This window comes from Hylaeus anthracinus, unplaced genomic scaffold (assembly GCF_026225885.1).
Source record: "Hylaeus anthracinus isolate JK02 unplaced genomic scaffold, UHH_iyHylAnth1.0_haploid 11981, whole genome shotgun sequence".
In the NCBI taxonomy this organism is placed as follows: domain Eukaryota; kingdom Metazoa; phylum Arthropoda; class Insecta; order Hymenoptera; family Colletidae; genus Hylaeus; species Hylaeus anthracinus.
Window position 1 is genome coordinate 4,676,374 of NW_026534329.1, and position 27,607 is coordinate 4,703,980.

The 27,607-nt window shown below is 40.8% G+C and overlaps 2 protein-coding genes across 2 annotated transcripts in view; both read left to right on the top strand.

Moving 5' to 3' along the window:
• LOC128885518 (uncharacterized) overlaps window positions 1-27,607 on the top strand; it is a 224,820-nt gene that overhangs the window by 176,446 nt on the left and 20,767 nt on the right. The window contains exon 9 of the mRNA XM_054139599.1: window positions 17,871-17,977. Coding sequence (XP_053995574.1) covers window positions 17,871-17,977 — 107 coding nt within the window. The remainder of the gene's footprint in view (window positions 1-17,870; window positions 17,978-27,607) is intronic.
• The window catches only part of LOC128885526 (RNA polymerase II elongation factor Ell), a 255,314-nt gene that overhangs the window by 43,214 nt on the left and 184,493 nt on the right, over window positions 1-27,607 (top strand). The gene's annotated exons all lie outside the window — the stretch shown is intronic.

Consider the following 27,607-nt stretch of genomic DNA (forward strand, 5'->3'; position numbering starts at 1 on the left):
TTTTCAATCCGATCATTCGTTAGCGAGATGTAGGCGATTGAAGTTTATCATGTTTGGGACTGTCGACGCGGCCCGCTCGGAGCTGGGGTTTGTTTACTTCTGGGTGCGCGCGCGACTCCCGCACGTGACTATGCGTTCGCGCGCACGCAGTCACGAGACTTACAAGGTTCAGCGCTCGCGTCACGCAGTACAGGGTTCAGCGCTCACGCTCTCCACGTGATCCATGCGTTCGAGCACCTAGAAACTTTAACCGCGAATATCTCGACAACGAAGAGTCAGATCGAAAAATGGTAAAGGACTTTTCGATTCAGAATCACACGAAGAAAGGTCCTATACTACCATTTATACTTAATATCGATCCGTGCAGGGTTTGACTACCAATTTGCTCGCGTAACTCAATTCTGAACCGTTTATGCGAGATTCAGCTGCGTAACTCACGACAGAAACGTATCAGTAAAACTTCCTCGATATTTCTACGAGACATCTACAAAAGTTCCCGCATTTCTACATTACTTACGCCATACGTTCTTCCAAGACTGCAAATTTTCGGTCACAAATAGAGCGGCATTCAAGAATGCGCCGGGACAGCGAAATAGGTGAATTTGGGTTAGCCGGCCGTCGTACAATGAGGAGCTCGAAAGCAGCCATGATCCCCGACGATTTTACGCTGTATACCGTGCCGCGTCTTTTATGCACGCATCGCGGGTTTCGTGCACCGCACGAGACGCGCAACAAAGGAATTAAAAATATTTCTCCCCGGGTTCCGAACTGGAAAACTGAGAAAGCCTGATACCCCTTTGTTTGTGCCACGAGTCACGAACGAGGGAAATTATGACTCGTGCGACGGATAATGCTCCTCGAGATACGTGAAACAATTGGAGAACTTGGTCTTGCAAGACAAAAACGTCGAGGAAGCAATTTCGTCGTTACGGGTACTCCTTTAAGATGACATAAGCTACGTGATTCGTTCTAAATGGGTTGCATTTATTTCGTGAAACTAACTGCTCCTGTTACGAGTAACGTTTAAAATTAATCGTAGACATTAGATGTACCTTTGACATGATACACGTTTGATATTAATTTAAAATATTTTTGGTAATCAGCTTTATTCATCGATCAAGTTTGCTTAAAATCGAAGCAGATCCTGAAAATATTGAATATATTAATTGTCTTCTGTTTTTAATCTGAGAGTTAACGTACGTTGCAATGTACACCAGGTCTGAAGAGAGTTACAATTGAAAAATCGTCCTTTTCACTCGAGTATCGAGCATTTCGTCACAAATGTTACAAGTTCCTGTAAAACATTTATCAGTAATTCTCCGACGATCCTAGATTCTTTAAAAGTAGCGATTCAGGCAACAGAGCTTAATATTTCATCTTCCAGTCTGTAATTTACCTCCGAACATCGACATGGAATTACAGCAGCAAGCATTTGGTCGACGGATGTTAGATAAATGGATGTTCCGGGGAAAGATTCGCGGAGAATTTTCTCGTCACACCTTTGCTGGAGACGCCAAAGAGATGATGCAGATTTGTAAAGGAGGGCTCGATCAATCGGGATTACGCCTCTAGTTATAAACCTTTAGAATTTCCAACGTGGTCGGAACCATCGATCACCTCGGGCCTTCAAGTTTGTCGAACGATTCGTTGCGTCATGGAAATAGACGAACCGCGGACGAATACAGAAAATCGTTTAACGCTACGTATACGGATACGTGTTTTCGCCTTTTGTGGTATCTAAATTCAAACAATGAAAGCTTGCTTGTGTAAATAGACGAAGACCAAACGACTCCTGTCTACGATGCAAACTATCTATTAACTAGCGTATCGGCTAGATATATGATGTTATTTAGTTTCTCAGAACTCTACGGAATAGCAAACAAGCGTATAGTAATAATACAAGCAAAATCTGTTGGAGATTTTGTAGGATACTATTTTATAAAAATTTTATAGCAAAGAATAGTATTTAATTTAACCAAGAATTTATGAGTCAAAGAGAATTAAGAAGGTTGTAATAAAAAAAGACCTAGAATACCAAGAATAATTTGAATTGAGACGAAAGGTTATTTAGCGTGTGAGAATAATTACCTTAGCTTATATAAGCAGAAAAATATGCTTATAAAAATTGTATTGTGATCAAGAAATTGTCCTTTCTCTCTTCAATCCATCTTCTAATAATATAAGAAGAATCCACTAATGTTGCTTTGCTTGCTTCCGAATAACCAGAGTCTTTTGTCGAAATACCAAGCATCGCAATTACCTTTTAATCGCAGAAAGTGCGTCTGCCTCTCCAAATTCGGTTGCATTTCCTTTCAGGAAAACTTGTTACGCAAATGTAGATCGGTTCCTTCGTACATTTATATTCATCGTGGGGAAACGTCTTACCCGACAACCACGATTCAACAATAAATCATTCGTCTCGTACGCGTGCAAAATATATTCTCTTATCTGTAGGGAGCCGTTAAAGGTCACGTTGGAAATAATTCTAATATCTCGGCAGGTCGTTTCCAATGGTATGTCACACTCCCAAGTATTCCCATAGTTGAACTCAACGTTTCGCTCGGTTCACGTATTCGTGACACTTTTGAGTTATCCGTGGCTAAAGCTCTTCTTCCTTGTCAATCTGCATCGTATTTCGCAAAATACTTTACGACCGATGCGCATTGCGTCGAAATCGGTGGAGCTTTATGCGAGAAGCTCTTTTTCGTCGAAAAAATAGAGTGACATATTTTACCGCAGGGTGTCCATCACAGACAAAATGTTTTCCCAACTCTTTTCGATCGTTTCTGCAACGTCGGTTTCGTGCTTCGCACAGTTTACAGTTCGCTTGGAAAGAATTTTCTAAATATTTTAACGTCGATTTCTCAACCTGATTTACTGTTTATTGATTATTTATTCTGTGAAAAGTCTCGCATGTATTTGAATACTAAAACGTTTACTTTCTAATCTTCGGTTTGGTAGACTATAAGCTACTTGAATTATAATTCCGAGCAATCGTACAAATCTTAGCTTAAATTCGTAGTGTATAAATTCCAAAAACAATCTTTACAATTTTAACGGAGCAGAAGATGGAAGTAGTGTTTAATAAAAAAAGAAATACGTTGCATGGCGGAAGGTAGCAGTGACACGCTGCTTGACGTTTATCTCCGCGATCCGAGGCATTATTCAACCTGCCCATATATGTAGAGTACATAGACGTATACAAAGAAGAAAAAAAGACTCGTGCTTTCTGCCCGACCGTCGCGCGTCGTCGCACCTACATTTTAAAACGAACGCGATAAAAAAATGTGACACACTTACCCGACAGAACACGAAACCGCGAGAAATGTTATACGCGTTGCGAAATATAAATATATGTTGTTGACTTTGTTGCAAATATAAACTAACCAGAACGTCAGCGATTTAACCAAGTAATGCGATATTTCGTGCGATCACACAAGGTGTTATTCTCGTAATTTTTATTTCAGGGGTAGAGGAAGCTTCAAATTTTGTTTACTTATATTTTTGTTCAGCTATATTCCCTCTTTAATTTCAAAAATATAATATTACGCGTTGGCCTTGATAATTCTAGTTACTAAATTCTACTTATTTGTGTCTTAAATACTTATGAAACACTCGTACGACTTTTATTACTGTTCGAGATTGGCTTCTAGCAAATTATAATATTTCGAAAACTAACAAATGTGCAATCAAAGGTACAGTTCTCGCCTGACACGAATTAAAACATACATAGACAAAATTCTCTCCTAAATAAACATATCGACTGACGAATACCACGTCTAATTCAATATTTATTAAATAAAAGTTAGAATTTTAGCCACGCAATCAAATTATGTATAGTTTGCGTTAAACAAAGACACGAAAGGTTATCTGAATAACTGTTCGATTAAGTAAACTTACTAATAAATTGCTATGCAACGGTTCTATTTGCCATATATTGTGAACTAGAGCGAGAATCTATCTCTGAATATCGAACTAAAACTGATGTGGATACAGTGATTGAAAAAACAACAGCAGTTAGATGTCGACTGAGAAATAAACCGTTGACAACTGAGCTGAACAAATACAATAGATTTCAAATATGGTTTTTTAAATGTAGGACACGGTGTTTTGGTACGTGAAGAAGAGTTCGGTGGTGCAAATACTCGATAATTAAAGAGAGCTTATTAATTATGCCTATAATTTCCTTCTATTCGTATTATCGATTTACACGTTACAGTGAAACATTGATAAAGCATATTATTAGTTGTCGAGTAATTAATGTAGGGATTAGTGTTGCAATTTCCGAGGCTTGCAATCTTGCAAATCGTTGCTGTTCCAAAAGCACCGTGGCTTGTTCGAGCGTTTCGAAGCTTCCTTACGCATAAACTCTAATAATAATGCAATTGATCGGGCTGATAATTCCACCGCACATAGCATAATCGATACGATGGTACCCTAATCGCATCTTCTCACGCGGGGAAATTAATCAGCGACGCAGCTGCCTTCCAACAAGCTATTACTGACGATCCAACGCTCATTAGCCGGGTTTCCCTAATTATACAAGGATAGTCCGGCTTAGCCGATGATGTACTACAATTGTGCCAGTACAAGAATGTAAAGATTCACGAAAGTTCAACAATGGAAGAACTGTGGCACTCTAGAGATCTGCTATAAGAAAATCGTCTTCGAAAAATTATTTTGACTCTCTAGTTCATTACGCGACGTATCGAAAGTCTAAAGAAAATGATCTTCGTAAGGATTGCTCGAAATGATTCGTGAGATTTAGGACTCGTGTGTGGAAATTTAATAAAAAAAATAAAAAAAATGTACTTTCACCGTCTTACATTAATAGACATTACGTGAGAGTACAAATTTTCTAAATTCCATCCTGCAAACTATTGGCCTTTTCTTAATAATCGAGAGTGCGTAGAGATTAATCTTGACCAAGGTTAATTAATATTGCTTCCTCGTTCAGGAATCCGCCCAGTTGTTTGGTCTGATAACGCGGACGGAGGATCGATCGAATCGCGATCGATAATTCAGCGTGTACCAACTCCGTTATCGCAACGCTTGGTACTTTCTCGGCGGATATTAATTAATGGAACAGTCGGTTATTGTTAGAACGAACCACCAGGGGAAGAAATAAAATGTAGAATTTATTTGCTCTTGACATTTTAGTGTCAACCTTCCTCTTCGTTTTAGGTCCACGTGGAAGACAAATTATCTCTTTAAGGTTCATGAAATAAAAAGTGGAATGTTCTAATCGAAAGCCAAATTGACTAAACTAATTTTATACACCCAAATTTGCAGTCAGACAGTTAATGTAATGTAACGCACAAGCTTGTATCCAAAATTTTACCTTTTCTCCAACGTCAAAGAATTTGAAATTCTTGTCTAAAATTACGAATAATTATTTTGCTCTAAAGAAATGATTTATATATTTCTACAATGTTTGGTCTATTATTTCAACATTCTTTAATAAAAAAAAAATATTTTTTGGCGAATAAAAACACATGCAGGTATTTCAAATAATATCGAGAGAAATGCAAATTGAAAGTTCACACCTTCGTGTAATATTCACATGTCCAATATATGCATAATATTGTTCGAAATTTCACGGTTTTCATTGCGCTTATTGCTGTTCCGTAATTGTATCACTTTCGTAGAAAACGCTTCTATTGAAAAAGGCTGAAATCCAGGCGGAAACGTTTAACTAAAACATTAAACTAAAATTCCCTCTCCTTTACGATCCAGAAATCTCCACCCAGACCCAAGAAAACTGAATATTAAATATATCAAAAGAAATGTACGACAAAACAGAAACCTTACGATATTCCGTCGTGTTTCGCATCAATAATTTAAAGCGATCTTTAATAATGTGAAAGAGTCCAATTGGACGGCACTCGAAATTCAACGTCGAGGTTACAAAGCTGAATCGAGGTAGCATAACGGTGACGATGCACAGGGGACAATAGGATCGGATTGCGATCTCTTTGAGCGAACCTAGCCGGGTCAAAAGGGCGAGGCGATGGCGACGGCGAAACAACGGAAAAAGATACGAGAGCGAAACTCGTGAAACGAACCGAAAACCTCGGTACACCTTGCACAAGGCCTGGTCTCGTCTTCTCTGAGGGTAAAAATCGTCTCGTCTTCTCTGGGGGGAAAATGTTACCGAGCTCGCAGGTCGTAGATCCGACGACAGGGTAGGTTTTTGGTACGATGCCACCGGGCAATCAACACCATCGTTAGCGGTCTGATCGATGACTGAGCGCGGTAATTACAAGGGCGCGTGTCCGCAGCGCTTTGAAAATATTCGTCAATGAACTGAACGGTGGGCGGCATGCTGGCCGCCCGCTGTTGGCGAGCAACGCCGCCTTTGATTTATGCGGGACCGCGGTGAAATATCGACTTTTCGATAAACAGAGTTATTTATCAGCTCAATGGTAACGACGGGCAAATTTTCAGACGCGTCCTGTCCGGATAAATGGCGATTCCTCTTTCTGTCACTTTAACCCTAGAGAGACTATGTAGCTTGGGATTCGAGCGAGTGGTTTTCACTCGAATTGAAATCGTAAGTTAGGAAAGGTTAGGGATACATTAATAGTCATTTTATAATAAAATTGTAATTGAGGTATTTAAGGTATTCATAACTCGATTTTTGTTTATTTGTTAGTAACTGTGGCCTGTGGGTATAAACGATGCTCCCTTTTATTTGTTATGAATTTCGGGGCAACTTGTATGATTTTTTACAGCCACAGTAACTGACACGAAGTTTCGAAATATTTTATATTTGTTTGTACATGTATGTGCAGTATTCTGTCAAATTTACAGCTGTCCTGCTAAATTTATTTCAAAGTTACAAAATACCGTAGGTGTTTTTAACCTTTCCTGACTGGTAGACTTGACAAGTCTCCCTTAGTCTTTCTGGGGTTGAACGTCGCACCCTATCGAATTAATTTTCTACGAGGAAAATGTCAGAGGACAGAATCATGTTTGTTCATGTTTCAATTTGCTCTCAAGAGAAGTTTTCGACGACCCTGGTCTCAATTTTTGCCCGCATAATTTTACCAGTATAAATCATGCTTCAGTCTCGGATCTTCGACCCGGTGAATGTAAACTTAGAACAGAGTTTCCTCGAGAAACATTGTGCGCAGAAGGTCGCGTGTCACGTAGTCTGTGAGGATTCGTTGCTTTTTCTGATAACTGATTAAAGCTTGTCATTGTCAATGGGGATTAATAGAATATTTAAAAATCAAAATTTTTAGCAAAAGCATAATATAATTATATAATAATATAAACCTTATTTTATCAAGTGCTCCAAGAAATTTTTGTATCGTGCTTGCAGATGAGGCACTGTATTTGCATAAGATGGAGAAATTGCTTCATGTTGTTAATAATGGTATGGAAACATGTCTCGTGCAAATAGTCTTTTCAGAAGTGAAGACGTAAAAGTGATTTCAGTGATATGATCATGTTGATTTAACCCTTTGCGCTCGAGGCATTTTTCTGAACAATCAAATCCAGTCTATTATTATCATACATTTCTGTAAAATCAAAAACTCTACTTCGAAAAGAAATATCTACGAACATTCGTGACTAAATGTATTATTAGTTCAATTAATAATTAGCTGTGTTCTGATATAAGTAAAATTGAAATTGTACATTCAAAAAACCACTTTTAAATTACATATGTCGCCCTAGAGGCATCACTCGAACGCAAAGGGTTAATAAGTAGACACAACTACCAAGTATTCGAGTAAATAATAAAATTAAAAAGAAATCTCCAGTTGGCGCCAATGACATTGACCAAATCCTGCCACGGAATCGCGATAAACGTTGAAAATTACTATCCAAACAAAGCCAAACAGAGTCGACGAATACAGTACACTAAGAAAAGACTATTCCTACCCTGCAAGGTTGCAACAATGTCGTCCTCAAAACCCCTGCATCATTATCGCGAACCGCCCCTCGCATTGACGGAAACATTTCATCGGGACAAAGGCGACGTGGCGCTCTGCGTAGAAAACAAAAAGGAAAACAAGCAGCAAAAAGAGCCCCCGTTTAAAATCACAGTCACCAAGGGTGGAAACTGGGTAGCCCATTTAGGGCCTCTTAACGCACGGTACCATCCCTAGAATGCAATTACGTGGCACCAAGCGAGCGTTGCATTACACGCGACCCTCGACGCACAATGAAACGCGAAAGAGAAAGAGAACAATAGTAGCGTCGAACACTTTCGCTCGGTGTTCCAAGAAAAGTGGCTCCTAACTAAGTAAGCGAGAGAAAGAGAGAGACGAGGAACAGGTAGGACGAGATCTAGGCCGCTGGCACAGCTCATGTGAAAGAAAGTCTCGTCGGAGTTTAGGTCAGTCTTCGGGGTCGACCAGGAGGCACATACGGGTCACATGACGTCGGTGAAGCAGTCGGTTCTGGACGGTACCAGCAAGTGGTCCGCGAAGATCGCCATTACAGGTTTGTGGCCAGCTCGTTGCGCCCGCCGGCCATGACCGGTTTTCTTGCACCCCCTTACGTGCAACGATACGATGAAACGTGCGGCGCTCGATTACTATACATCTCTCTATATACGATAACATATGTGTACCACCTATGTGCCTCGATGTATTGTTACTGTTATGATTTTTCTGTGAAACCGCGCGCGCCAACACTTCCATCTTTCTTCTTTTTTTTTTTCTCCGTTCCATCCTCGCCAGAGACCCTCTCTTTGTTTCCACGTCTTCCCCGCTCTCACGACCCCTCTACATTTGCGCATCCGTGTCTTTTTATACTTGACTATACTCTGTCTCTCATTGTTTCTTACTCTTTTGCGTTCGCTCTACACACCGACACACATCTTCTTTACTGTGATCGTTATTATTTCATCATCGACGTCTTGACGCTCTCTGCCGGCTGCTGCTGTATTGTACTTGACTATCACGTTAATATCTATCTATCTATAGATACATATATACATATATATATTGTATAGCGATTTGGCTGTGCCGTTTGTCGGAATGCACCCGTTCCTCGCATATGTGTGCATAGAGCTGCCGCGGTTAGAGATGTTCTGGAACGGTGTCTCGCGAGGGTCGCGGGACAATTTTCGCCTTGAGGTCGTTCCATGCCGAATCGATCACTTCTTACGCTCGATGTTGAGGAGTTTCCTTTCTTTGTGTGAAATTCGGCAGAGTTTTAGTCATCGTTTCGTTGGGTTTGAATTTGTTATGAAATTACAGGACGTTGAATTTTTGCGGTTTTTGATGGTAGGTGAAAGTGAGGTAAGTTAAAGCTTTCTTTTCATCGAGAGAGATTGGCTTTTTGAAATATATAATCAGTCCTATAAATAATCGTACCATCTTGGTTTATTAACGAAATTTGTCTAAGTTAAATGACAGTATAAACGTGTAAAGTCTAGTTGTGTACATATGTATAATAAAGTATTTATTTGAAAATATTTTAGCCTATCATTGCAAAAATTATCGTTCTTTCTTCTTACATAAATAAAACCCTAATAGAATGACGACTTAAACTCCCCTAAATTTCACAGAAACCATATTCAAATGAAAAACCTACCCTGACGTACTAAACTCGACATCCCACATTTCTGAAACAAAATAACTCGAACCTCCATAACGTAAACTACGACATACTTCAATTTCGACGAAATACTCGACATCCACCGCAAGAAACGATCGATTTATCGCGAACTGTCCTCCAGGTCTCTGATCGAGTTTCTCCCATCGCCAAACTTCGTTTTCTTTTCTCACCTTTATATCGCCTAGCGCTCTCGCTTCTCTCTGTCTCGCTGTGCGTCTGTTTCTCCATTCACATGATTTTCTTTTCCAGGGAGAAACGGTCACGCGACTAGGGGTGAAAATTGTCCGCGGCGTCGCGACGCTCGCCCGAACTGTTATACCGTGCGTATATGTAGATTGCACTCGGCTACGACCGATCGAAAGCGATTCGAACATAATCGTCGCATTCTCGTGTAAACGATGGTGTGTGTAGAGAAATACGACTTTCGCAGTGTCGTACGATCAGCGTACAGATGAATGGGGGTAGACGTAGCATCCTTCGGGTACGGGGACACCTGGGAGTATCGTTTTACCAATTAGGCTCGTAGTTGCGGCGAAGTAGTCGTAGAGAGATTGCAAATTAAATTCGAAACACCACCGACGAGTCTACACGCATGGCACAAAATTTACTTCAGTCGAACTATACAGGGCGTGTCGAGGTGAATGGTACAATCGGGGGAAAAATGATTCTAGGCGAAATAACGCAATGAAGATGTAGAATAGAATTAACGCACACGAAGCTTTGTTTATTTACCAGTAAGACAAGTTCGAGAATACGAGAGTACGCGTGTTTGTGATTACAGCGACAAAAGAATCGATTGACTGCTCGAGGTCGCCATATGGTTACCCTAACGTATCGTTTAGGTTGTCCCACTGGTCTCTAATCATCTCGCGCACTCCTGCCAGCGAGTATTCCCTTTGTTCCTCAAACTGGGCAAGCTAGCGTGACGTAAAGGTAACGTAAATAGTTTCTGGCGTAATTCCTGGGCGGAAAAATAGCCTTGAGCGGCGAATTGATTTTGCTCTGATTATAACTTCATCAAACTTTACCGCGCTTGTGTTACCGAAGTTCACAAAGCTGAAGGCTAGCGAAGCTCGAGACAAAGTTTGCGTAACCTTTTTACTTTTTTATTCGGCTGATTAACAAAATGCCACGTTGGCGAGTCGATAGCGCAGAGCGTGCGTCAGTATCGAAAAATGCGTCGTTATAATTTCTCGGTGGTTTCGATACGTTTCGTTACAAAGTTCGCTTCATTTTTCCACGCAGAATCTCCACTACTTTTGTACCATGCACCGCGGGGCACCCATATTCCAAAACAGAGCGATCTAAAATTGAAGGCACAGCATTCAAAGGATACTCTATACACACGTCAATCTGATACAAAGCAACATATATATATATAATACACATCAAGAAGTAGGATGTGACGAACGGGTGCATACTTCTCACACGTCATCCCCTCGAAACACACCTAACCCAAACGACAGTCAGTGGAAGAAGTATTCGTGCAGCAATTAATTTAAAATAAAATTAATAAGAAATAGGAGGTTAAAAATTAAAAATAATAAACTTTCACGCAGATTCTATTTTAAAAATATGTAGGAATGTTGGTTAATTATTTCTTCCCCTAAATTTCATTAATAAAATAGGTATATGAAGTTTTATTTTGAATTGGTTCCTGCACGAATACTTATTACACCGACTGTATATACTCAGTGTCTTCAATTGGGACGTTTCATTTTAAATTACGAAAAGAAAAGAATTTACAAAAAAACATTGTAGTATCTCCATTCGAGTTTGAAGTACAAACTCCTCGGTTAAATATGGAACACAATATCTGACGATTTCTGACAAATAGCCATCGCAATTTGTGTCTCTATTGTCCTGAAACAACGCGTCCAAGAAATTTCTCCTGCAATAATTATTTCGTTGCTTGTAACGAATTTTGTTAAATCGTGTAGCTTTTATTCGTCAGATAGTAGGGTTGTATATTTGACGGTTTGCAAGTGGCGCGAAATTTCAAATGAAACGTCTCGATGGAAGACCCTGTATGTATCCCGTCCAATTACTCGAGCACCAACGTCGTACACGGTACACACTGGCGCGCGAGCACACCAACGAGTCGATGCTCCCATAATTTACATTCGTCTCTGGACACAACGTTATCGCGAGGACGGCCATTAGCGCGCGGCATTAATTGGACATTTCCAGGCGTTTCGAGCGCGTCTCGTTTCCGCGGATCCACGCCCTGGGTGTCTACCCGTTTTTGTCTTTCGGTTTCGCCGTGGCAATTTCACGGCAGTCGCTCCCGCTTCCGCAACTTCGGAAAGCGTTTCTCGGCGACGAGATCGACGAAATCGAGTTTACGGAGTTGTCCCTACCCATCGCGATCGGCAATTTAGCAACCGGGGCAGCGAGCATCGAGCATCTCCGCGCGAATACCGTTTCCCAGGAGGAGCCGTCCCGCGAAACAACAGCTCCCAGACTTTCGCGTTTCGTGGAACGTTTCGGGTCCCGAGGAAATTCCTTTGTGCCACCCTCTGAGTCTTCGATGCCCCCCTCCCTGCCTCTAGATAGAATGTAAATGTGACTTAGAATCGATGGGCACATTGTACGCAGTTCGTATACGGAACTTTGTAGGAAGCTCTGATCAGTTTTTTTTTCGAGCTGATTTTCAGTCGGACCCGTACATGTCTACGCTACCGACGATGGGGAGGACGCTAGGTGCGTTCCTGTGACTTGTGATACGACCTTAATGATGATTGATGTCATAAATGAGAGGTGTGATTGTTTGGACGCGTGGGTTGTATGGTGTACACCTACAGACAGTCCGAGATGAGCAAAGCTCTATTCGAATGTACTTTGTGGTACACAGCAATTTGTCGGAGTCGTTCATTGTGGATCGTTGTAATCTAGAAAGCTAGAAAGACCCCTCTAGTCGTTAGACACCAAATCGAGCAAACTTCCGGTAAGTGGACTTGTACTCTTACGCGTGTGTTCCAAGATAGAATATCTAGTACTCGCAGCACCGTTAGTCGAGTTGTTCGATCATCCTCATCATACGGATCACATAACGGCATCGATCGTTCCCTTCTGTCACAACATTCAGCTTCTCCATTCATCGAAGAGCGTAGAATGCTAGAGGCTAGAGAAACTTCATTCGATGTTAACCATGAAAATCAAATCGTCTTGAGTATCGTTAGGAAGTAACCTTTATGTAATATTTCTTTTATGTGAAATTTCTTCTACAATACATTTTCAATACGAAATTCGATAAATAACCTTTCTATGGTGCAGTTAAATGCAGTTAAATAATAAAATTCTATAGGTAACCCTTCTGTAATACAATTTTATATAGAATTTTAATACAAAATTTTTAAATAGAATTTAATAAAAATCATTATTTACAGATATTACGAAATGAACCTAATTGAAACCTAAATAATAGATCAAATCTAAGCTCAAGTGGACTCTCAAAGTCAAAGTCAAGAGAAGACATTCTGGAGTTAGTGAACGCGAACAACCCCTCATATAGCGTGAATTTTCCATAACATTGTTTCGCAGGAGTTTGAGTACAATTAACAGGGACTCCCTCTTGCATGCATACTAAAAGCTTTCCCTGTTCTTCTTCAAACAAAGAAAAGAGAAACCTACAATTTCGTTAAAAGAGATAAATTTAAAAGCTTCATTCTCGCGTACATTTAGCTTTCGAATGCAGTTGATGTTTCTTTTGTTACAAATTTAAACATTTTCACACTAGTCTCCAAAAAATGTAGAGAGTAATTGTTACTACAAATGAGGATCTTAGTGTAAATAATATTTATTTATACTAATTATAAATTTATTATATATTAATCCATAAAATCTTACGTTTGATGTAATTTCAAACAATTATTGATTTATTAGAATTATATTCATAATTAAATTCATAAATAAATATAGATAATCAATCTTAAATATGTATAACTTTTTAATTGCTTAAATTAATCATAATTTAAGTACTTTTTCATTTTCATGATGTTCATAATCAGTGTCTTAGAAACTCCACTTAAAATAAGTGCCAATATTCCTTTTCTTATTACCATATAACCAGATTTTGTCTAGGGAGTATTATAGAAGGGTTATTAGCAATCGACCGTCTTCGACCACAGTCAAAATTGAACGCGAATCGAAGTCAAATGTAAAAATAGCATATATCACGTGTCGTCGATTCCCGGGCACATTACTCGTCGAATAACAGGTATCGTTGCGCGTGCTTCTTCGTCGAACACCTACATACGTGTATCGTATGTCGTGCGGTTATCCATCGCGCGAGTAGGCTTCCCCTCTGCTACGTAGGAATTCAATCGAAAGTCCATTAAGGTCACATGGCAACTTGTTGTGAGCTCCGTTGGCATATACCGTTGCCATTGTCAAAGCTAAGCCGGCTCTATCGGTCCGGCTTCGTGAGCCAACGCCTAACCGATGTCCTCGATGCTATGGCGACGTTCATCGGAAGCGATTTACCAGCCAGCCGTGATATATCGCCAGATTTATTGCGCTTAAAGTTGTCGAATATTTCCCGGTCGGCCGCCTGATGCTTCTTTCATCGATCCTCGATTCTTCTCTGTTCTGAATAGTACATAATACAAGATGCAACGCAATATTTCTTCTTACCTACAGCGCTCGAAAGGATTTTCCATCGAGGCGAGGTTCGACTTTGCAAGGTGTTGGTGGATGTATTGAAAATTAGGTTGAAAGGTTACTTTATGATAATTGGAATTTAGTCATTTGGAGTTGCGAGATATTATATGAATTAATTATTTTTTTGGAAATGAAGTGGTAAGGGAGGTTTAAAAAAACAAGTTAATTTATCTGGAGATATTATATGGAGTAAGCAAGATTTTGTAAATGTGAAGAAGTAAGGGAGAATTGAAAACCAAATTATTGTATTTAAATGAAATTTTATATTCATTTGCATCCAAAATAAAGTAGTCCAAGTCAAATCTCCCTCACCGCTTCACTTACAAAGAATTATTTACTCCGCATAGTATCCTCCACTGTATTAAATCATTTTTGCGAAAACATTCTTTTGGTAGCTTCTTCCACTCGTGAGATATCTGAATATTCTACATTAAACGAAGCACACCGTACACTGGCTGTTACGAGCCCAGGGTAACACAATCGAAGCATTCCCAGAATTTCACGGGATTCTATCGAACAGAACGAAAATAAAATATAATAAACGTACAAACGGGAAACTTGAAAGCACAGCGTGAAAGAAGCACGTGCTCGTCTGTAGAGACGGACAGGGTGCGTGGAGTTTTCATTCGGCGCATTAGACACGTCCGATTTCATTCAGTTCTGACAGAACAGGTTGTTTGAAGTTCGCAGTCGTCGAAGCGTAACGCGTAACGTTTCTTTGCAACGTGAACTCGAGATCCCAGCAACGTTGCAGACCCCCGTACGAGTTTTTCGGAAGCAATAGCTGTCTGGAGAATAGCTGAAAATTGTAATCCATGAAACGGACCTCGTACGATCGAGGTGAACGACGTTTCTCTTAATAGATCTTTTCTTGCGTCTTGTTTGCTGTTCGTGGCAAATACTGCTAACAAACGATGTCAATTGTTTTCTTTTTCGTGTTTCATCAACGGTGGAAAGACTGACCAGATGTGTTCTACATGTTTCGTTGGACTTTGGATAAACAAAAAGCTGATATCTTGGCCATGGTGGTTATGCGTGGACATTTTTAACGGGGGTTGAAGTAATTTTGCGAGAGGAAGTTGATAAGTTTACTAGAAGGGTAATGAAACTGATAATTTAGTACTTTTTTGGTTTCTTCATGGCATAATATCAATGATCCTTTTTCATTTTTATTTTTCTACTGTAAAATTTATATTGTATCATATGTATACATTATATAATTGATAATATTTAACCATCTTGAAGAAAGGTATTTATTGTCCCATGAAATTAAGCAGAGTATTTACTGCATCGTTCAGAGTTCAATTATAAGTATTTCTTCACCATCACTTTATTTTTGAAATGTCATATAAATATTATTCTATTCTTTGTGGCTGTATCACAGAAAAAAATCATTGAAAATCAACAAAAACTTTTTAACATGTCTACTAATACGTATAAAAACATTGGCATTCCACGATCATTCGTTATGTGCGATAAAAATTCTTAAAAAAGTCCTTTTTCTCCACGTGTAATAATCTCTTAAGCTACAGTGGTTCACCCACCTAATTAAAACGCAACACGTAACCATCGACCGCCGGTATACTCGCAACAAGCCAACCACGTCCATCTTCTCTGGACGTCTATCGCTTCCTCGACGTCGGTTGGTTCGACCTAATCCACTTGTCCGCAAAAAGACGCAGCTTTCGTGAACATCCGCCATTCCAGAAGGCCCTTGGTTTCGTGAGCGAAATTGAAGGGTTCGAAGTTGGCGACGAGCCACGCCATCCGGCGCAACAAGTTTTCTTATTTCCCGCTGACAAGCAGCTCCGAACGAACCGACGCTAATTCCATCGTCGCGGGGATTAACAGGTGGCGTCGGAATTACACGCAGACGCTGTTCGTTCGAACGTCGAGGATGCGTCGAGATCGATCGCTGGTTCGTGGAATATGCAAAGCAGCGAAGCGCTCGCGGATTAACCCCTGTCGAAATAAGCCCCCGTCGCGGTGTTCCACTCAAAGAGAATTCGTACAGGTACGCGATACCCGCGGGCTCTAGGTTCCCGTTGTTCCAACGAGGATCGAAACGAAAGCTGGCTCGGCTGGAGATTTCTGCGAGTTCGGCTGAAATATTTGTCGCCCGCGCGTCTATTCGAACGGACTGTTGCGTCTCCTTAAATCCACGCTGAAGCTAAAATATGGGGATGTTATTCGAATTATAATATTCAAGTATCTCATTAGGGGTTGAAGCTACCAAAAATTGAACCGAAATTTGATACACGAAGGTTGTCTGAACGAAGGTTGATGCATAATTATTCGACATTTTTTAAACAACATTTACTGAAAACAACTGAAGCATATTCGTCGTGTATTCAAACAAATGTTATCTGGAGTGAAAGTATTTCTTTCAAATATTTCTTGAAAGGAGCAACGCACCAAGAGTGGCCGTTATGAATATTTTCTTTGTAATTTTATATTCTAGTCTCCTGCAGAGAGCTCTGTATGAGTATTATACTTGTTCCAACGTTCTTTCCTTTGCTGGATAGGGTTCTAGCACTCTCCAAGGGGTATGCCGTTTATAACCTTCGGCGATTTTCCGTTTGTTTCACCTATTTCAACGAAGTACTTCCCTTTCATAGTTTTCTTGCCTATTTCGAGCGAGACTAAAATATTAGGGGTACACGTTCGAAGTTTCTACATGTAGGTAAATTCGCGAAATTTAAGTACTGTAGTAACCTAAGAGAAAGCAACTAGGGAACTATTCGTTCCTTCGCTAGCTCGTCGGTGGCTCTGAATCCAATCCAAGAAAAATGAACAACCTCTGCAGCGAGAGCAAACAAATCGTCTTATTTCGTGTATTCGCCAATTAATAAATACGAGTTGTTTCCAGACGATACTTTAGCACATTCCGAAAGCCCCGTTCCTCCGTCATTACTCTCAATCGTGCATCGTTCGCACCGGCCTCAAGAATTTCTCTGTCAGCCCGCGTCACGCTCCCCTTCACAGAAAGCTCGACCGACTCTTTCATTCTTCGGCCCACATTTTTCTGTCACCGTCCTCATTCTCGCTCAAAGCCACGCGAAAGCTGTTACTATTCTCTCTTCTGTCGCTTTTCTTCACTCCCCACTGTTCCCCCCTCGCGGAAGCCGATTCACAGTCGACGTTTCCAGCTTGGCGGGAAAACGCCGCTCCACGACATCCACGCATCCGTTCGTCAACGAACGAGCTCCCCGCTTACGCAAACCTTCTCCATCGCGCAAGCACGTGATCGTTAGCTCCGAGGAAAGAGCGACTGCCTCCAGCGTGCGAATTCCGCGTTCCCGAAACCCGGGAGAGAGGCCGCGGGTAAAACGGTTCGCTCGACACGATTGCCGAGTCGTTTAGCCACAGAATCCTCCGGCTAGCCGCCTAGCGAACGACGTTGAACGAGCTTCGACGATCTCCGCCTCGAGACAGTCCTTACCACGTCCTTCGGTGGCCTCTGTAAGGTACCCAACCGGTCGATCGGCAGCCAGATGGTCGCTGAGCTGACCCTCCGCGGGGTTGGAGAGAGACTGCGACGGCTGAGAAACGAGCGGAACGTGTCGTCGAGTGTTTGGTACGAGAGGTTGTCGAAGGACGAACCGATGACGGGGACATTGTCTTCTTTTCAGCACGACGTTTTCAGTCGACCCGGACACGCACATAGACAGCCTCGAGCAGGCCGAACTGATCGTCCTTGAGGGTACCAGCAAGTGGTCCTGCAAGATCGCCATCACAGGTGACACGATACTGATACCTTAGACAGTTAAGAGTTTCTCCACCGCGAGACCGAGCGTGCCGTGAACGGCGCCGGTTCTCCGCCGTGTGAAATGTGATCACATGCGTACACACGCTTTTCATCGTACACGGGAGTACGGTGTGGACCTATCGCGTGGACAGGGAGATTTTTAGAGGGACCGGTTGGCACAGCTGTTTCGATGTTTTCTGATTTTCATTTGGTTTTTGTTTTGTTTGGGTATTATCAAAGGTTACGCGCGGACTTACTTTGGAGATTGCGAGTATTCGAGTCTTATGTATGATCTTGGAAATTTCGAAGGTAACTTTGAGATTAATTTAATACTTCAAATTATGTATAAATTACCATTAATAAAGATCTGAATTCTGGCAAGATGGATTTATTCATATATTTTTGCTTCGTATTCTTTTGTATTATTTGTACTATTACTATTTGTGTATTTTATGATTATTTTCTTCTAATTATTTTGATTGTATATACTTTCTATGCCACGAAGAAGCTAGTAACAAGAAGAAGCTAATAAAATCCTCCTGTAAACATTACAAACTTAATATTGGTTCATTAGAAAATTATTCGAATTTCGCCATTTGTAATAAACTACTTGGCTCGACTGTGATATCCCAGATCAAAATATTATTATTAATAAATGCTATAATATTTTTAATACTTAAATTACAAGGAGGTACATATCAGCACACATCAATACAAACTGAATTCGAATTAAAAGCAAGGATTACAGAACTAATATTAATAATAGACATTATTTAAACAGAACGCTTTTCATTTAATTCACATTTAGCTAAAACCTTTGAAAATCTCATTCGTTACTCGATTTTCCAACAAACGGCATTCTTATTTTCAATGTTTCAATTTTTTAACCGAAATCAGTGAAGCTCCTGCGCCGACCGGAAGTCTCCGTGTATCCCAGTCGACGAAGGGTCCACGTTTCTCTTTTAATAAGGCACAAATTCACGTTTCGGAAGATTTCATATCTTTTTGGCACGATTTACGATCAGATCAGACACAAAGTGACTCGCGATGAGCTAGATACCGTATCGATGACGACGTTTCACGCTTGATCCAACGACTCGTGTACTCTGCATTCAGAAACGCGTCAAAGTTCGCGAAACTATCCTTCACCTGAAGCAATTTGCAGCGCGAACTTTCGAGATCGATGAGACATTCACAGGTACTAGTCGCAGCCGTAATTCTCCAACAAACTTTAGACGTTTCGCCATTGTCTTCGACCTAACAGTTACCATCGATCGTCCTCCTTCAGGGGATTGCGACGCGAATAATGAACAATAAACTAAAAATTGCGTCCAGAAACTTATTTTTCAATTCATCCAGATGCAACATTTTTGCAAACGATGCTGCACTTGTCCAGAAAGATTTAATCTATTTTATATGCAAGTGGTTTATTTGCCGAGTGAATAAATGTAAAGAGTTTGGTTGTCAAACACTGAATAATTATAAAGTTTTGTCATTTAGGTATCTTTAAAATGTTTTAATTTACGAATAAGGCAAATGGCCTCACTAAAGGTCTTATAAACAAATCATTATTACGAGTAGAAAGTAATTGACTTATTTACTCTCAATTTGGCATCAGGAGCAATTAATAATTTTAATTGGTATAAAATTCCAAGGCTATCGATAAAGCAGGAGGAAGATCGTGCTGTATGGTACCTAAATCGTTATTTTTAACTAACCATTAATTTTAATACTATTTTGGTAAATCATATAAACATAACAAAGAAAAATTCCGATCTCGTTTATTTTAAGGTATACATTATTCTACTAAAACTACAGAAAATGGGAATTTTTTTCGTTGAAGTATTGACTATGCAAGGAAGAAATTAAAAAAGCAGGGCAGTCGCTTTATTTACTAGAACGAATAAAAATCATTTCGGGTTTATACCCGAGGCCAAGATTTTTGCATTTTCATTGAAAATGGAAAAAAAAACCGAAACACGCAACGTGTAGAAGAGAAATCGTTCCATAGGAAATGGGAGAACATATACCGTCGAATAAAATCCGTTTTCACGTTGCAAAATGATCGACCGAAAAAGCTCTGCAATCGCCGGGGTGAAAAGCGCGTGAACCCGTGTTTGAACAGTCCGATTATCGTTTTGCTCGAATAAAAAGACACGTACGTGGTGCAGACAAACGCCGAAAATAGCGTTATTTTCTCGGCTAACCGACAATGGCGAAAATCAATTGCGGGAAAATTATTGCAGTTCGAAGCGTCGAAATGCGATGCTCGCAATTGAACAAACGATGATCTCGGCTAAACGGAGGCCAACGAAACAAAAATTGCTGTGTGGTTGGCACGTGTAATTTCACGGAAGAATTTGCGATATTTTGGTCCAGCGAGAGACGCGAAATTGTTTAATAACTCGTGAAACAACAATTCGCGAATTTTCTATGTTAAAAAGTGCATAAATAAGTCGAAATTGGTGAGGGTTTAGTTAATTTATTAAATAACCGTATAAAAATATTTAATAACATAAATTATCTCTCTCAAGTAAAGAACTGTTAAGAAGAAAATGCGTGATCACGTATCAAAGGGAATACATGGGAAAAAGTCAAAAGGAAAGCGACCAAAAGGGTTTCTTGTTTCCAACAAACAACCGCTCGCGTTCAACGGGATTGTAAAAAAAACTGCAAAAATTCAGTTTCAGGAACACTCGATCATCAAAACCTGATCCAGTTTCCTGCAACGATATTACTATTTCACGCTTTAAACGAAGGGAGACGAAACAGGAAATCCATGAAAAAATCGAACGAAATGTCATCAGAACCGTTTTATTGGAGTACGAAAAATCTCCTCGGCAATGCGATTCGAATATTTACAAGAGCACAGTATAAAACCGAAAACAGTAATAATTAAAACATTTAGCACTCGCATAATGAATCCGGCAAGTGAAATTCGATGTTCCTATAGAGCGAAATTTATATATCAAATAGAGTTGCAAATAGAATTCGTGATTGGTATCGAGTGGAAATACTGCAACTACATTTGCTAATTCAACGCTCGCGAAGCTAAATAGCTTTCGCTAATCCAAAACGTAAAACGCGGTCCATCGCCATCGTTGATCGCCGCCGACATACTAAATTCGATCAGCGCATTGAACACCACATCAACCGGAAATGAGCGAGCCGGAAAAACGTTCGGCGCAACGAGAAATTGTCCAAGAATTCAATTACAGCGTTAAACGAAGTAGGAATCGATAAATTTCAGAAAACCGACCGAAAGCTCTTCGCACCCGATTGAATTGCGCATAGCAATCGATATGATGAATCAACAATCGGAGATCGGAGAGAGTAAATAAATCTCGATGGGACAAAACCACTCTCCTCTATTCGAATGCAATTCTGAATCAACTGGGTATATGACGGTTCCGACGAAATCGTGAAAACTTTTTCAATCTGTGGTTTCGATAACTGAAGACCATAGGAGACTACAATTTAGTGCAACTAGTGGTCGAAACTCCAAGAGATACGACGATTAAAAATATGAGCAAAGAAAGTTTATCATTTTTAAATTACATATTGAATTGTAGAAGAATTTATTATTCCGAATAGAATTTTTTGTATCCTGTTTAACTGTTTCGAGAAAGAGTTTGAGATTATTCAAAAAGGATTCCTTAAATTATTAAAAATAAGTAATCAAGACGAAGGAAATCATTACCGCTCCTTAATGATCGATAAAAATTAAACAAGCAATGGCTAAAGGAATATTCTAAACGTAAAATACGAACACGCATCCGAAACTCTTGTCAAAAATTAAATAATTGATTGATACCATAATTTGAAACATCAAATGACACATATTTCAGTCACGAATTCATTTGACGTTTTAAATCGATCAACGTATTAATTAATGTATACATATTGGAACACGATTATACTCCTAGAATTTTAGATAGATAATTTGTAAAAGTAATCGTGTCCTCGATATAAAATAAAGAAGAAGATTGAATTAATTATTGGAAAATTCGTGATCCAAACAACCCCATTATAAACGTATATACAGCGACCAAATAAAATAACACAAAAACCTAAAATTCGAACCGTCCAATATATAATTGCTTTCTCCTGAAACAGCACCCGCTTTAATTTAAAAATGAAAGCAGAAGAGTTACACCAATACGTCCACTTTTCACCAGTATCAAAGTTCAATTATTTATCAAGAGGACTCTGCGCAGTTTTTGACCGTAGAATCGTGACGTCAAAGAGCTTTCAGCGCAATGCTGGGTTCAGAGGGTCAAGTGGTAAGACGAATTGGGCGGATACGTCGATGACCACCATCTATTAGATGCAATCGAACATGTTCCAGGGACACGGTAAACGAAATGGGAGAGTTTTACAAGGCTGCGTCTGATTCCGCGAACGGATCGTCCAGACGAAAAGGGGTTCGGTGCAAGGCCCGCGGCCGCCCTGAAACGATCGATAGTTCAACGTACAGGGAAGTGCAGTTGGCTGCAGCGCACACGTGCAGTCCTTGCGGCTGGTGCAACTGTGTGGTGCACCACCCGCATCCGTGTCGACGGCGCAGCCTTGCCTCGTCGCGGCCCCTGTGACGTTCTTTCGTCTTTCGATTCCGCGAAATCCGTCGACACGAATTCGCACTCTGTGCCCGCCTAATTGTCCGTTTCTTCAGACGGGGGAATCGATCGCGAACAGCCAGACCACCGCGCCATCCGCCACGAATTACGACTGAGGGTGTAGGCCACTGTAGCGCAGGTAAAAATACGCATATTTCGGGAATTTTGTTCAAAGAAGTAAAGAGATCGATCGAAATTCCGCAAACAGGGATTTATCATGGTATTAATAAATAATAAAAGAATGATTTTCTCGTGGTCGTTTCTAACAAAATGACAGCTGCACGACGACTCTTCGGAGACGCCTTAGTTTTGAAGGGATGCATGGAAGGAAACCTGATTCGTACAGTTTTTAACGTGCAATGAAACTCAACATTTTACGATTATATTTATTAACACATTGCGTATGACGCTTTGCTCGCACAATGCGCTTCGACGTCAGTTTTTAGGGGCTCGTTGATCTCAGAAGATCATGGTAAAGATGAGACTTGAGGTAGACGATTGAGACGAGGTTGGAAGGACAATTTCCTTATGTGTTGGACTATAATGGAAGGTGAAGTCGAGATTAGAAAACTTCAAGCATGGCTGCTCGTGGCTTGACATAATTTTGGACGACCTCGTTGATGCGAGGAGATCGTGGTTAGGATGAGACTGAAAATGGACCACCCAAATGAAAATGACAGGTGAATTCGAAACTGGAGAGATTAAAGCGTGGCTATTCGTTATTTGACGTCACTCGAAGAGATCCTGGCAAGATAAATATAAAACTAAATGATTGAGGTGAGAATGGAAGGAGAAATCGAAGGTAAATAATTTGAAAGTTGCTATCTTAGGACCTGATTAACTCAATTAAGAAGATCGTTGCTAAGCTTTAAAATAGATGATCGAGACGAAAGTGGAAGAAGTTCAGAGATTTGAAAGGTTATTCGTGGTCTGATGTAGTTTAATAAGGGATTATCGCCTAATCTCGGTAAGTTTCAAGATTAAAAAAAGAAAAGACAAGAATACATGACCTTATAACGCACGATACTGCAAAATTTCAAACTGGAAGACGTAATCGCATCGGAGGAACCTCTCCGTAGAATCCAGAATTAAGAGTGAACCAGTAATTTGCATCCGTTGATCCAACGAATCGAAGTCACGCGATTCTCCACTCCAACCGAAATAATACCCAGAAAGAAAGGGAGAACGTCTGAATATCAATTCGCATGCTGTCGTCGAATCGATTCAACCGTTCTTGCCTCAGACACGCCACGTCCATTGTACTTTCCTCGTCGAACGGGCCTGAAAAATGCTTTCGTCGGAGAGATCCGCGTTCGAGAGGCGCAAATAAAGCAATTCCTGCAACGAAACTGGCGCGTTGCACGCTCGAGATCCCTCGATGATTTTAGACATTCCCTCGCAGACTGGTGGATAAAACGACGTCGACACGCTGGAACAGAATGGGGAAAATTCTGGCAGAATTCGATTTTACGCGCGGTATTCCCCCGAGAATTCGCGACGAGCGAAATCTGCGAGCGCTTCGCCGATAGTAACTCGCAGAGCGCGAATTTACGGTCGCAGACATCCACGTCGAGGAGGAAAACTGTTTACATGACGCGAGAAAAGATTGCCTCTGTCTCGATCGGAGACCCTGACACAGGAAAAACGAGTTTTCCTCGAGGAACGGGCGAACGAGAGAATGAGTATCGATTAGAGCAGCTTTTGGCCTGCGAGTTCTCCTGACGAAATTTTGTTGTTTCCTTAGTTGTCATGTTACGGGCCTTTATATTGCGTTTGGACACGTGACATTTGTTTTTTAAATAAAATACAACATCAGTGGTTCATCAGCGGTAGATTTACAAGCATATTTTGTTATTAACGCTAGGTTTACGCAGATTTCTTATCAGAGTTTTATTAGTAAAGCAATAGTAAGTTGAGGTTTACTGAAATTTATTAGGAGGCTTGAATAAAAATGAATTCGAATGTATGCTTGTGTTTTTATACGGATAAAAGTCAATATAAATGATTGGTAAACAATATAAACGGTTTCTGTGAAACCTTGTGGAATTATGAATGGGTCAAAATGACATTCCTAAACCTAGTGTTAAGAACGAAAGATCACCTTGGATATTTTTGTTTTATTTTTTATATTAGTACGAGAAAAAAAAATAATTCACGAGTTAACGTCAAACTTTACATTTGAATATTCCAAAAACTTCCAAAACGACCAACGTATAATCATCGTCGCATCTTGGAGCCACGGATTTTTTAACCGAACCCATTCTACCAAACATTTAATCATTTTTATCGGCAAAAAATTACCAGCAACGTCGAGGGAGTGGAGGGGCGTGGTAGGCGAAGCTCGAGAACAAAAGCGAGTCGAAAATCGAGAGACGAAAAGTATGCCGCGAATTAAGCAGATGAACTCGCGTGAAAAGTTTCCCGCATCGAAAAAAATGAGCGACGGCCGGCTTTCCCCCGGGAAAGCTTCGACGCTGAAAGCTGAAGATGCGAAAAGTGTAACGGGGGGGTAAACAAAAAAAAAAAAAAGAAGAACCAACCGCGGAAGGCGATGGGTAATAAGCAGCGAAACGAAGATAAGTAAATGGGCCAAGTTGGAGGGAAAAGAAACGAACGGAGGAAAAAAGTGCGCCTCGCGGTGGGCAACATTTCCTTGTTCTAAGTTTCCGCGCGCTTCCGTTCCATTCAGAAGACTTCGCAGCGCGTGCAGAGGCTGAACTGAACTTAAATAAAGAGTAACTGGGACAAAAGTCGGCGGTTACCGACAGGGGAATCGGATGCAACTGGGTAAAGGATGCGTCTGAAATCGAAAAATCCTCCCTCGAGCCTGGAAATGAGATACATAGAGGAGGCCTTCGTCGGGTAAAAACGGATACTGTGGCTTTTTAAAGGATTCATTTTCTTTTTCTGTTAGGCGCGCAATTTACTTGGCAATGGAATTCAAATAAAATATCGGCGATAAGAACGAGTTTTCCACATTTCCGTGTAACGCGAATGGGTTAATAAACAACACACACCTGGCTTCATATTTCCGTGTCAAGTTCACGCAAGGCGAGATGTGCGAGTTGGTGGCTAAGAACAAAAGAAATAGGAGCGGTCGAACAATCGCGCGACGATAAATAGAAGCTTCCCGTCCGATTCCATTTCCGTGCGCAGCGTGGACAAACGTAATTGGCAATTAAGTCGAAGACATCGTTGCGCAACGGCTTAATCAACGAGTTAAATTACGAATGGTCTCGATCTTCTTTCCATCTTGTCCGAGTTCGCCCCCGCCTGGCCTCCCCCTGGGCTCCATTTTCGGAAGTCGTCGCGACAAATTAAAACCAATCAATTAATACCAAAAGAAACGAGAGAAACGCGGATCTGGCCAATGGAAAGCAGCAGGGAAGGTTGCTATACAAAAATTACAATAAATGCGACGTCAAAGAGGACCAGAGAGAACGTCAAAGGCGCCAATCGATGAGAAACGAGAGTTACTTGAAATTGAACACGATCGCCGCGGCCGCAGGGCGATTACGGCAGTTAAAGCGTTTCCCGACAGCCAAGGAGGAAGAACTGCGAAGAAAATAGAAAGAAACTGAAGCCTCGTTTGGGGAGGATGGCGGACGATCATTAGAGTAATTGCTGCCTCGTCGCGAAGCGGGTCAACAATTTTTCCTCTTTCCGTTTCGCGGCCTGATGGTCGCGAGCAGCGGCCAAAACTCTGCGGACGTGGTCCACCGATGAGGAGTTTGAAGCGTAAAAGTCGCGGAATTCGCGAGGCTCGCCGAGGCGGACCGACGAGTTGTCTAAGCTGCGAAGCGTGCTGGATAGTCGACTGCGTTTGAGAAACTCTGTCCGAAGCAGGTAGCAAAGGCAAAAGAACAGTAAATGATGGAACGACGGAGTTATGATTCTGACGGAGAACGAGTCACAGAAACTATGTTTAAAGCAAACAGTAGAAGCATGATCATAGACGGAGGAACGAATAGGTAGATGGTTTTGGAGAAGAAGATAAAAGAATGAAATGTACACTAATATTGTAATTAGTACTCAGACTTTGTATACTGAATACTGAGTCGTTCTTGAATAATGTTGGACAGATTGTTTATAAAACAGGTAGCAAAAGCATAAAAGTAGACGATGAAACGACGGAGTTACGGTTCTGACGGAGAATTAATTAGAGAAAGTCTGTTTAAAGCAAGTAGCAGAAGCATAACGGTAGACGAATACAGTATTGTCTGGAAATAAGCAACTCGGTTGGGACCGGCGAGTTGGGACGCAATTAAAAACTCATCATTACCGGTAAAAAAGAAAAATAATAAGAAAGTAAACTGGTCACGAGAAAGTCCAAAGGGCAGAGAAAATGAGAATAAGAGAATCTAAACAGGGATAAGGTAAAAACGCTAACAAAGTATAAAAGGGAAACAGAGTAATGAACAAAGTGCTCCGTTCTAAAAAAAGAAGTTTACTTGTGTACTTCCAACTGCTTGACGAAGAAATAAGTACGGCGGCCCTGCAGCAACACGTTTCGAATATGTTTCTACTTAGAGGGAATATAGAAACAGCTGAACCGAACCGCAGCTCGGTGAAGGAACGAGCAAAGTTGCGAAGAAACTCAAACAGCAAGAACTCCGCGCGTTTAAAATGGACTGGATTCGAGGCGGGGAAAAACGAAACGAGGAACAAGAGAACTACCGATTGGGTAAAGGCGGAAGAAACGAACGAAAATCAAGAAGGAATTTGCGGTCAAAGAAAGACACGGTGAAAGAAGAAGCGCTAACACGCAAACGGATAATAAGAAAATGGTGGATCGTGGAAAGCGACGTCATAAGAACAATAGCAGTCCAAGAGAAACAGAGCGATTTAAAAACCGTTTCCAACGAGTTTCTGGGGCGGATACCCGCAAACGCGAAAAATGATTCTCTGCAAACGAAGCTCCGCAAATCTTCCTTCTTAGAGCTTAGAGCTTCAATTCGTGCCAAAGGGACGCGTTTCCTTTTCCCGTGTAACGCAAAGTGCTCGG